The sequence below is a fragment of the Cinclus cinclus genome, chromosome 4, assembly GCF_963662255.1.
Source record: "Cinclus cinclus chromosome 4, bCinCin1.1, whole genome shotgun sequence".
Classification (NCBI taxonomy): domain Eukaryota; kingdom Metazoa; phylum Chordata; class Aves; order Passeriformes; family Cinclidae; genus Cinclus; species Cinclus cinclus.
The window spans coordinates 70,629,292-70,641,968 of NC_085049.1; the positions used below are offsets into that span (position 1 = coordinate 70,629,292).

The 12,677-nt window shown below is 42.4% G+C and overlaps 1 protein-coding gene across 1 annotated transcript in view; it reads left to right on the top strand.

The window, feature by feature from the left end:
* TMTC1 (transmembrane O-mannosyltransferase targeting cadherins 1) overlaps positions 1-12,677 on the top strand; it is a 137,391-nt gene that overhangs the window by 41,949 nt on the left and 82,765 nt on the right. The window contains exons 6-7 of the mRNA XM_062492478.1: positions 8,835-8,916; positions 9,877-9,980. Coding sequence (XP_062348462.1) covers positions 8,835-8,916; positions 9,877-9,980 — 186 coding nt within the window. The remainder of the gene's footprint in view (positions 1-8,834; positions 8,917-9,876; positions 9,981-12,677) is intronic.

A 12,677-nucleotide genomic window follows, 5' to 3' on the forward strand; every position in this document is an offset into this window, starting at 1 on the left:
GTGGTTATTCTCTGCCAGCTCCAGCCCCATCCTGCTACAGGTTGGGGGTGTGTTACAGGCTGTGGCAAAATCCCCAAGGCAGAAGCTGCTTGTATTTTTGGCTGAGTGCAATATTCTATAAACTTTCGTGAGAAACTGCACAGGACCTTTCATGCTTGCCAGGCTTTTAAATTTCAGAATTTAAGCCCGCTTCTGTGGAAATGGAGACTACAAAACTGTGTTGTTGTCTTGCTACTGCTTATTTTTTGAAAGTTGCCAATGCAGTTCAAAGTGAATATATCTTAGTGACTTAAGGAGGACTGGAGCATTTGTGGTTTTATTTTTCTGGCAGTAGATGAGACTGAATCGTGGTCAAAATAGGATAAAATGTAATTACTTTTTGTAATTCTGCCAATAATTATTTTTTTATTGATGTGCTTTTTGGCTTTTACCATTTATTATCTGTTTAGATGAGATATAAAGAATAGCTTTGTAGAGGAAATCCATTTAAAGTGAGCCACTAATCTTTACTGGCTATTGCAGATTTTAATTTTTGTTTTTCACAGATGAACCCTATCGTGACTGAACCACAAATATATGTGACGAAGGAAGCAGTCCATTTTTAATTTGAAGAATTTAAGGATTTGTAGATGTTTGTATGGAAAAGCAGCAGAGATAAAAGTTGTTGGAAGTATAGTGTTTGGTATTTCATGCCAACAGTAATAGTACAGGCACAATTTACTTACAGGGCTGCTGACAAAAGAAGTAATTGGCTGCCAATTTTGGAATTGTTTTCTTTCAGATTCTCTCTGTGTTGCAGTATAACTTTGGCATTGAGCTACATTTGATTGCAAACATCAAAAAGTTTCTCTGAAGGGATATCAGCTCTGAAGAATGTTATTTTGATTCTTCACTGTATTGCTAACAGACTCATGTCATTCACATTTAAAAAGAACAAGCTATTTTTGAGGATGTTAAAAATGGCAGACTTTTTCCTAAGAGAAAAGAGTGAGGAAGGTTGGAGTTTTTTACCATTTATTTTGTATTTAGAGATGGCTTTGGCACATTTCTGAATTGCTTTATTTAATCTGGCAGAAGCAAAGGGACAGGGTACAGAAAATGTCAGATTAAGAGTTTTCTGGACAGGAAATACCTTCCTCCTGAAGTATTTAGTACTGACACGTAGTAAGCTGTGTTTAGGGTATCTGAAGGATGGGAAAAGTTTTTGGAAAAGGGACCAATCTCCCCATACACACTTTTGTTTTACTGTCCTGAGGGTCTACAGTCCTCCTCCCCCATCAGTGCAGTGTGAGGACTGCTCCTCTTTTTATCCTGATATCTCAAAGTCAAGGACTGAAATTGTGGATGCCTGATTTCCAACCCCCATCTCAATTAAGTGCAAAATACGGATTTAAATTGTGTTTTAGAAGTAGTTTCAGATTACAAATTAATTATGTAAGAATTAAAAAAAAAAAATCCAAACAAGCAGGTTTTGAAATAAAGCAATACTCTTCAGGCTACATTTCCCAGTGGTTCAGGTGATCTTCTCCCTGCATATCTTTGCAAATTGTGCCCATATTTCTGAAACCAGACTTCCACTTACCCCTTCTACTTGATTTACCAGAAATGCTTACAACTAAAACATTATGTGCCTCTCCAAGCATTTCCAAAAGGTTTTTTGGGATGATGACCCAACTCCAAATGATGACTTATAAAATATAATTCAATTGAGCAGATATATTTAAGAAAAAAAGCCCAACAACCCACAACTGAGCATTTGCCCTGATTGAGAGCAGCTTTGCCTGTAAAAGTTTTCTTTCTTCCCCTTCTTCTTCAAGTCAAACTCTATACCAGTAAAATGTTTTAAATTCCTTAAAAAGTTGTTTCAGGTTTGGGATTGGGACCAGCTGACTCTTACCTGTCCCTGTGCTTCTCATCAGTGCCTATCAGTGCCTTTAGGGATGATGCATGGAGTAGAAAGGAGGAGCACCAAAACCAGTGACAGTCTCACAGACATTAATTTCTGTGCCCTTTCTTTTTTCTTTTTTTTTTTTTCTTTCCTTCTTTTTTTGTGTGTCGGTCATTTTTCTTTTTAAAATTTGTTTGTTGGCATCCTTGTCAAAGCCAACAGCAAAAAGTTAGATCCTTAATTCCCTAACTGGACATATATAATGTTAAAGCTATCATGGTTCCTTCTGTAAATTAACAGACTAGCTGGACCAGTGTGTGTTTAGTGACATGAAACCCTTTACAGAGAGCATCAAAGCAAGGCAGCAGGCTTCCACATCTTTTATGGCTTGTTTGTAAATTTTTACTGGGACACTTGATTCCCAGGGACACCTCAATAATTTACACTGGGGATAACTGAACCTTGTGCATGAGAGGAGGATAACCTCTTCCTTTCTTCACATAAAAGCTGCCAAGTAAGATAGCTTTTGTGATTAGGGAGTGTTTTAGATACTGTGCAGACCTTGTGCTCCCTGCCTGTGCAAGCAGCTCCTTTACCAAGTCTGTGCATGCAGAGTGAGTGTGGTCCATGGATGTGGTGCTGTATTTGGGGGTGGCTGTGTTCCAGTGCTGCCAGATCTTCCCACAAAGGCAGCACTCAGTCTGTTGGAGTCCTCTGTGGTTTTGGGATCATCTGCTGCTGCTAGGCTGGTTCAGGGAAAGCACAGCTGCTTTTGCAAGTGGAGCTGCCCTGGGGAAAGCAGGGTTTTTCCTGCTTTCTGTGCCTCAGTCCAGCTCCTGAGTGCTCACTGGGGACACCAGTGAATGGTGCTCCAGTGGTAGCAGATTTTTTGGATACTGCCACTGGATCTTTGACAGCAGCAGAGGTCTGAATATTGCCATGTGTATTTTCCTGACTCATCTTCATTCCCCTTCCATTTCTTCTTTGTGCCTGCCTTCCTTTCTTCTCCCTTTATCTCCTCTCTTTCTTGTAACACACACTCACAGAGCCTCTTCTTCAGACACGTTTTCAGCTCTCTGCAGTCCAAGCAAATGGTCTCCAGGCTGGATACAGGCATTGCAGGAGAGAGAGTTTCCTATCTCAATGGCTCTGCAGGAACAATGCAAGGAGAGTCTGATGCTGTTCCTTCTAGTGTTTGGTAGGGCTGGAGACCCTGGGGAATTGCTACAGATCTCTAATGAGCATTGCAAATAGAGATCTTTTCCCAGTGGCTTGTCACATGCCCAGAAACAGTCAGTTGTCACTGAAATCAAAACCAGCAGCTTCTCTGCAGTCCCTCTACTAAACAACAAATCCCTGCTCCAAACTGGAACCACTGGTTTTTTCCCAGTAAAGCGGTTTCACAATGTCGTCAACATGGGCAAATCTTTCTGATTGCTTTTTCAGGAAAAGCTGAACTGTTTTACCTGATACCTTCGAGAAAGAAAACGGTTTCAACTTAACATAAACTCCTGGAAGGGAACATTTTCAGTGTGAATGAATAAAGCTTGTCAATATCACAAGCAGCTGTAAATAGGGCTTTGTAGCTCAATGTGGGGAGCAGCCAAAGCTGCTGTCAGTGCTGCTTGTAGTGCAGTTACTTGAAATACGTCTATAGGAGCCCTTCACTTGGCTAGGGCAGGGAGAAATGAGCCTATGCTTCAGGTGTATGTGATGCAGAGAAAATAAAATGGCTGAAATCGATGGAAGATTTCAACTGCAGGCTTGGTGCTTCGGTTTCCTGAGATCTGGCAGATCTGGTGGCCATACTTTGATGAGGTCTTATTTTTTCTGTTAGCCCTCCTCCACTTTGTCTCCTTCTCATATTGGTGGAATGCCTGGTATGAAGAGGAAACCCTTTTTCATGTTCTCGGTCACATCTTTGATCTGTTAAGTGCATTTTGCTACTTTCTTTTTTTCTCTTTCTGTTCCTGATCCCTTACTGTGCCTCTCTTTCCTCCTCTCCCTGTTCCTCCCAGTTTTCTTCCTCTACTTTCATCCCACACAGAATGGAGTACCAACTACCACAGAGAGTAAGGAAAAGCCATGAGTGGGATCACCTTATCTGCTGTGCATGCCCTGCCTTTGCTTTCTCCAAAAAGCCAGTAAACAGCCAGGATTCCAAATACGGTCACAATTGAAAACGTACACAAAGAATACATGACACTATCAGTGAAAATGAGTTAGAACAGTTGTGACTTTCATAAAACTTCTCCATGGCTCCCAAAAGGGTCTGTAAAAACTGCTCCTGTTTGTGTGTGCTTATGCATCTAGGTCTGCGTGGGTAGTTGTAGCTGGGGCTTAAGGCTCTCCAGGGAGATAAGGAGTAAAGATGCCACACACATGCTGTGGGCAAGGTCAAGACTACTCATAAAGAAGGAACAGGAGGGCTTTTCTTCTCCCCTGCAAAACCTGCAGCTATGATTGGTATTTTATTTTCCCTGAATTGACAAGTACTTTAAGCAAGTTAAATATCCAGACGTGGTAGAGTATATTGATTAAAAAAAAGAAAAATCAGTTCTTTTTACTCCGTGATGGATTTTTATTCTTGTTTTCTCCCTGGGATATCACATACACACGCTTTCTCTTCAAGGGCTGTCCTCAAGGAGGATTATAGGCTGAGCTAGGTGGAAAAGATACTTCTCCAATATAAGATGCAGCTGTCTGGACAGATAATAAGGAAGTCCTCTTTAAGAAGGAAAAGTAAGGTGGTCCCTATAGACAGCATATGGCTCCTGTGAAACTTGCTTATTCTCAACAGGGGAGTCTGTCAAGCTGATTTAGGATTAGGTGTGCATCTATCAATGACCTAAAGCTTTGACACGCACTTAAAATAGCCCCTTCTAAGTTTAACAATGTTCTTGATTAGAGGTGCCTTACTGTTATCAATAATCAGGAGTAAGAGAACAGCCTTGCTTTTTCATTCATCCTCCCAATATCTTCCTGTAGTATTAGGGGTTTGAAAGTGCTAGTCCAAAATGCCGGTGGTTGCTGGGAGCTGGATCTGTTTCCTAAGAAGAATATAAATGAGAGCAATGATCTTCTCAGAGTGACCTGGCCAAAACAATTTCTTGATATACCAACACTTGTTCTGCTGTGTACTTGCATTGGTCTTTTAGGCATTCCTGATGGAGAGTCCATCCCAGATCTTAATTGTTTATTTACTTCCCTGGAGAAAGCCTTCAAAGAGAGCACAGAGCAAGCTCAGGTTTTGTGCCAGAGCTGAGTCAGCTGCAGTGTGGGATAAAGCTGTTTCCAATAGTGGTCTGCAATAGCTCACAGAGTCGTGGCAATGAACAGCAGCTGAGGAGCTGCCCCACGCTGTTCTGTGAGCTCCAGGAGCCTCCAATGGCACAGGCAAATTAAAAAAGATGCCTGCTTCTTAGAGAAGTTTGTTTTGATTAACCCAGAGTCCATCTGGTACCAGCAAAGTGCACCATACTGAATTTTACTGGGCCACCTACCCTGATGTCTTCAATTATAGAACCTCGGAGTGCCCTGATGATGTAAGTGATCCCGGGATGAGCCATGCTTTTCAGGAAGCTGGGATTGCCAAATATCTGTCTTGGCCTCTGCTCAAGCTGCACGAGGGAAGTCCCTGCATTATTAAGCTTTCCTTGGATTTATTGTTTGTTGTGGTCCTGGTTGCTTTGGGAAGTATTCCTGAAAGGCTTTTAAAAGATAGCAAGCAGGCAATTACATGCTGGGTCGCTTTGTGGGAAAGCCGGCATGAAGCAGAAGTGGAACCTCTGCCCAAATGGGCTCTTTTTACACTTCTTTAGCCAACCTGAGGGTCTGGATTTTCTCCTCTAATTTTATATTCTTGGAAAGGTCTGGAAGACCCGCACCTTGAAATGTTCACATACTCTGGAGGTAGCATATTGCTGTGTGGGGCTGCCATCAGCACACTTTCCCTAACTATATCCCACACCTGCTCTCATGTGGGAGTGAATGCATGTGTGCGTTTTGGCATGTTTTTGTCACCACAATTGTGCTGGTTGGGGTGGAGCAGGTGACAGGGAGTGGTTCCCATGAGCCCAGGGATGTTTGGCAGCCTGGAGAGGTTGGCAAATGCGTGGAAATCTGACCCGTAAATTGACTTTTTACAAGGCAGCTGTTAAAAAGGGGTATAAAACAGTTTAACTGTTAAAATAGTAAGTCCTTTGCTTCTCCTAGCTAAAGACAAAATTAAGAGCTTTGGCTGATCTTAAGGTTGTCTGTGCAAAGTTCAGTGTAACCTTAGATATGTTTGCAAGCTGAGATTTTATGTGGAAAAAAACTGCTTCCATTTGACATGTAAAAAGCTACTGCATTTCACATGCTGTGTGTCACTGACATTCAGCAAACTTCCTCATCCAGGTCCCATTTGCAGTTCATTTAGTTTTAAGACACAAACGGTGTGTTGTTCTTTCACCTGCTCCACCCGTGGCACAGCTGGTTTTACTAGCTACCTTCCCTGGCACAAGTGGGAGCCCAGTAAGGTGCTCTGGAAACCCACACTGCTCTTCTAAAGCACAAGGCACTGGGTGTGACTTGTCTCTTTATGCCACTCCTGCAGGTCAATCTGATGGGTGGAGAGCAGGCTTGCTGAGCATTGAATCATGTTACCTTTTGTGGTTTCCAGACGGACTTCAGGACAGCAGCTTTCTCAAAATGGAAAAGTTTTACTTCTTAATTGAACTGTTCATTACCTGACTGTGGGTGGCTTCTCTGGAGGAGAGCGAGCACACAGCCTGGAGATAATAGCCACCTCACAAGTTTTGGGTCACTGGTGGGAGGTGATGCTGCTTCTCAAGGATGAAGTTGGCAGACTTCTTGACACTGATAAAAGTGCTCCTCTGTCTGTAATTGAAACCTTGGAGAAAGAACTGAACTATTCTAGCTGATCTTTTCCCAGAATAATTCTACCTAAAACAAACATTTGTAATGGAAAATTCCTGCCTCAGGTGTTGCAGAGAGTTAAAAGCGAGTGAAAACAGGTTCTTGAAAAGAGTCAGACAGTGTGATGAATAGAGGGCTCTCCTCTCTCCACACATAAAAATGTAAACAAAGTGCAAACAAACACTTCCTGCTGTAAATCATAAGGGGGTTAAGTTTCATAAAGGGTTCCAGTAGGGGACAAAAGCCTGGGGTTTGGTCCAAATGCTGTTAAAGTCAGTGGGAGGCTTTCCCTTTGGTTCTGGTGGGCTTTGGAGCTGGGCCATGGTGGGCACTTGAAGGCCAACCTGACTTTTCATGGGGAGACAAAGCTGAAGGCTTAGTTTCATCTCCCTTTTACTTGCTGCAGCCTGATTAAAATCAGTGGGAACTCAAGAAACTTTGTACTTTGAGGCGTTCAACCCTTGTAGCCTGATCTGACATTTAAGTCAGGTTTGGTGCTTAAATGTCAACATTTCACAATAAGTAGACTCCAAAGACTGAAAGTTGTCCTGCTTGCTTTATGCTGTGTGGTTTAGTTCCTTGGTTTTAGGCATGGCACTTAGGGAAAGTTTTCTGAGAGCAGTTCCTTTGTACAGAACATCCAGATGTGTTTTTTGCATCTTGGTAAATGCTGCCTCTGTTGGCAGAGGCAACATTTGGCTTTGCCCTGGCGCTTTTTTTCTGCAGTGTAATCTTTTCTTCATCTCACCATGGTGACCAGGCTTGCAAACTTCCTGCTACAGAAAATTTGAACAAAACCCCAGGTATTAATGACTCTTGGCTGCATTAGGAAGTGCTTCAGTTTGTTTTTTCAAAGACTTGAAGGGTGGAAGCAATCAGGTGATAGACTGTCTTAAGGAATTTGGAGAGGAAATAAGATATGTTTTATATGCTCAATGTTCGCAGGAGAAACATATGAGGACTTCATGCTTGGAAAGGTAGCTTGCTTGAAGGTGTTGCAATACAAACTGCAGTTTTTGTAAATCATTTAAATAGAGTATCCTGATTCCGACTGTATGTCATACAGAAGAACCTGCAAGTGTTTTCCTTCTGAATTTATTTTGTTTACATGATACTTATAACTTCTTAAAATGAGTTGTCATTTTTTTCAATAGTTTTTTACCTGCTGTATGCTTAAAATATTTCTGTTCTCTCTTCTGTATTTCTTTTTGTCATTGCTTTATTACAATGATAGAGCATCTGTAAGGTTCAATAGAAATGGAATTATAATGAAATTAATGTCATGGATATGGCACTGTTTATATATTAAAAAAGTTCCTTAGACTTCGGCAAGTGCTTCTACTCTATATTAAAAGAAGTGCATGGTTTTGGTTCCAAATACAGTTTCATTTTACTCACTGAGAATCAGGAAGGGTTTTATGAACATTCCTACAACAGTAAGCCACCTGTATGTTTGCCTCTGTGCAATTAATTGTCGTAGCATTTTGTCAGAAGACTTGTGATGAAATTTAAGTGCAGAATACACTCCCAAAAAATGCTTAGAATCAGTTCTGCTAGATAGTTATTCTCCTCTCTGGAGACTGAGCAGAGAGCTGGGAACAAGGAGTTTTTGCATTTTAATCACTGTCTAAAATTGAATTGCTCTGTTTGGGTGACCTTTTAAAAGTATGTCTCTGTGTAGTCTTCTGGGAGTCTGAAGACAGCAATCTCACTGAGACACACCTGGGATTTTTCTGAGGATTAAGGGGTTAATTGAAGAGTTAAAAAAAAACCAAACCCAAAACAACAAAAAGCAAGCCAACAAACAAACCAAAACCAGATTTTGCAAAACTGCAATGTATTATAGTGTGTATTACTTGAACTAGTCTCAATATTTTACTTACGTGGAAAGGCCTTTGAAGAGTAGGAGTGATGTCATTATTATTGCATTTAGGGTGGTTAAATCAATGTATGCATTTTTCTCCACTTGAAAAATGAGTTAGTGGTCCAAAGTACTTCAACACAAATTTGTTTCCTTATATTTCAGCTACCTGAGTGCAAATAACAACCAGAATTTCTTGTATACTGCAAGGCCTTTTTTGAAGAGAGCTGCTTTGGTGATAAGCTATGTAAGTATGAATGGACTTGACCATGTATTTCTGGGTATTTGATAAGAATGAACAATGCATAGTGGTATCCCAAAAGACTCAGAGAGCTCAGAAGGTAGATCTTAATACAAAGTTAGGCTGGGGAATTAGTCTAGAAAACTTCAGCTGGGCAGAAACAAGAACATCACCGTGTTTTCACTTGAAACGTTCTTTTGATTTATAGTGGTTGCCCTTGCAACCATGTAATCATCTGCAGGTATTTTCTGCCCTAAATACAGGGGATTCTGTGGCAGTGATGTGCTGTTAATGCCAATGCAGGGTTCGGTAAGAGTCTTAAGCAAAACTGCTTGATGTACTCCACACAGGACTCAACATGTTGCAGAGGAGAAAACAATCACTTCCATGGGAATGCTCTGGGTGTGCGGCTCCCTGTGCTGCTCCAGGAGCCAGATCCCCTTGCTTGTCCTTTGACAAGCGGTTACCAGAAAGGTGAAGGAGTGGAAGCTTGCAGAAATCCTTCCAGGGATTAGGATTAGGATTGCACATCATGAGAAGCACCGATGGAGCTTGTCCTTACACCTGTGCCAGCATGGATAAATAATAAGAACTTTTAAGACATCACCCATGACTTTCCCCTCTGCATTTAGGTAGAGGTCAGTCAATAGCAGAATTCTGCAGTCAGCACTGCAGCAGAGTGACAGATTTGTCCTTCAGAGTGCTGCCTTTGTGGTGGGTACTGAGATGTGTCAGTTGCTGTCAGTAATGAAGACATGGAGGAGGGACACACAAAGTCCCAGCGTGCTGTCTGCGCTGAGGGTTGGCAGGTTGATCACCCTGTCTAAGGTGGCAAACGTGAATTTTGCTTAAAGTGCTGAGCTGACTCACTTTGCACAACATGGAGAGCTATCACAACAAAACATTTGCTGGAGGCCTTAGCTCTTCTTAATAGTGCATTGCTAACTGAGATGTTCTTCTTTGAAGGTGATCCTCGTGTTGTATTTCCGCCTCTGGATAATGGGAGGTTCCATGCCGATGTTTTCAGAGCAGGACAATCCAGCCTCATTCTCACCATATTTACTGACAAGGTATGATGACAGCAGTCAAACAAAAGTTTTCAGAAGTGTGGTCTTTTTGTTAAATTTTCCTACACTAAAATGGTTTGCAGATGATAATGAAAAAAACTAGTTACGTTGTCATAACTTAATTACTTCTTGGTATTGCTCTGTCTGGAATAGAAAGCAACCAGAACTATTTGAACCCCAAAGCACACTGCAGGTCCTGTAGGGTTGTGTTACAGGTACTTTCTTACTGAAAAATGTGTGCTTACATTTTTATGCAAAGCCAAAAGAGTATAGTTTAGTTGCCTGAGCACAGGACTGGAAAGCCCAGTAACTGAGGCATAATCCTAAATATTAAAACTGGCTGCTCCTGAGATGTGGCATGGAAGCATCCAGAGTTTTGGTTTCAGCTGAAGTTTGTATAAAAAGGGGATGACCACGCCTCTTGGGGTAATATCAGTGACTGAGCAGTGAAAGTGGAGGGGCCATATGCACAAGTGTTTGCTCTCTTTAGCTACTGAAAGACACTTTGGACCCTTCTGGAGGAATTTCCTGATGTCTCAAATGAAAATGGGAGCAATCTTCCTGCGTGTCATGTTCTAGCCTTGCTGTCTCCTCATTCCAACAGTGAAATTGTAGCTGAGACACAGGTTAAGATCAAGCAATCCTTATTCAACATCTGCTGCAGAATTGGACTGGATCTCATTTGGGGAACCTTTATGGTAACGTAGCAACAGGTCCTATTATCATCAAGACTAATAGTGCTTCCAGGAAGCACATTGTCTTGTTTGGAAAGCTCTGATGTGTTTGTTTCTAGTGGAGTTATTAATGCCAGACTCAGTGCAGCACAGCATGAAGGATTTGCTGCTGTCCCTTTTTGATATGTTTATGCTGAGATGGGGGTCACTGAGTCACAAATTATCCTGGCCTAATTTCAGTTACCTCTTCTGTGCTGCACATGTTCTTCTACATGTTTGTCGCTTTGCCTCCTGTAATGACAGGGGAGGGTTTTCTAAACCCAAAAGCTAAGTCATTCTCGGGGTATGAAGCAGTGACTATTTTTACCACTGGCACTGCGGATTTTATTAACAGCCTTAGGAAAAACAAGTCAGAGTGCTGCTGGCTGATGTCCTCCCTTGGCCCCAGCAGCAGCCCCGGCTTCACCTGCAGTCCAGCAACACCTACCTACTCCCAACCTAATTAAGGAAATCCATTCCAGTAAAAGGCAGTATTACTGTTCTGAAGGGATTCTAAACCCCTTTAATTATCCCAGTTCTTCCACTTCTGCTGAGCTTGATCTTAATCCCGATTTTAGCCAATTTACCCAGAAGGCTTTACCTTCCGTTCAGGAAACCCATCCCTCCAGCAGGTCTCGGTGTCAGTCCTGCACCCTGAGACCCACAGTGACCATCTCTGAACTAACAGTCTGTGATGCACCTTTTGACCACAGCCCTTGTATTGGCAACAAACCTTTTCCTTCCTCCTCTGTAAGACTCAAACTACAGCTCTCACCTGTAGCTTTATCTTGTGGTCAGACTGGGATGTTAGGTGGAGTTGGCAAGGTTCAAGTGGCACAGGTGTGGTTTCCAGGAAGGTTGAGGAAAACGGTTCTGTCCCTCTACCCTGCTCTTGTGAGACCCCTCCTTGGCATGCTGCATCCAGCTCTGAGGTCCTTAGCACAGGAAAGACATGGACCTGTGGGAGTGAGTCTAGAGGAGGGCCACAGGAGCGTTTGTATTTACGGTCCAGCTTCAGAGGAGCTCCTAAGCAGTGTGTGTTCCTCAACTGTGGACAGCTACAGTTAGCAGCAGTGTGTGAAGAGCTGCTGTGGGAAGCTCTTTACAAGGTTTTGACAGCCGTAATTAAGATACAGCACAGAAGCCAATATGTTAATTGCAAGTTGGGTTGAGTTGGGAAGAAGGCAGTGGAAGAGCTAAGTTTGGTGTTGAGACCAAAAACTAAAGTATCAGTTTTGGGTAGCACTCTTGAAGTGATTAGTAACATCATTACTGTAGTTCAAACAAGGGTTATTCTCAGGCAGTGGGGAAGTTGTTTTGTAACTCTGAGTGTCATTTAGGTCACAAATGGGAGTTTTCTTTATTTGAGCTGGAAATGTGGTTTTTGTGCATGTCTCGCCAGGGTAGAATGTTATGGTTTTCAACAGGGTTGAAAATTATCCTAAGACTTGGCCAGCTCTGTGGGACTAGAAGGAAGGCTGGTAACAGTGGAATAAAAGAAAGAAAAACAGCAGTTTGGAAATGTGTGACAGTCTTTGTGAAATTCACAAAGTTAGATCTGGAGCTGGGGTCTTGGCTGACACAGGAGGAACCCGATGGAGCATTGTAACTTTTACAGGGTTTATTGGGGCCAACATTAGGCCTAAGTTAGGGGGTTGAAAAAGCAGTGACTTGTGAGGTCAGAATTTGTGATCCCTTAGAGCTGATATAGTGTGCATTACAGGACTGGGGGTGTGAGAGGTCTGTGCATCCATGATTGTGTGGACGAGGAGGGGCACGTAGAACTTAGGGTGTATGAAATGAGTCTCAGAGAAGACAGGTTCTGAGCAAGCCAAGGAAGTGGCTTGCAACAGGCAGCTGAGCTAGGGAGCTTCTTCCTGCAGGAGACCAGGAGTGTGCTGAACGTTTACTCAGGCTCAAAGAGAGATTTGCCAAGTTGAAATAAGAAATCCAGGCTACTAAATATGCAGAAGCCAACTCAAACTCC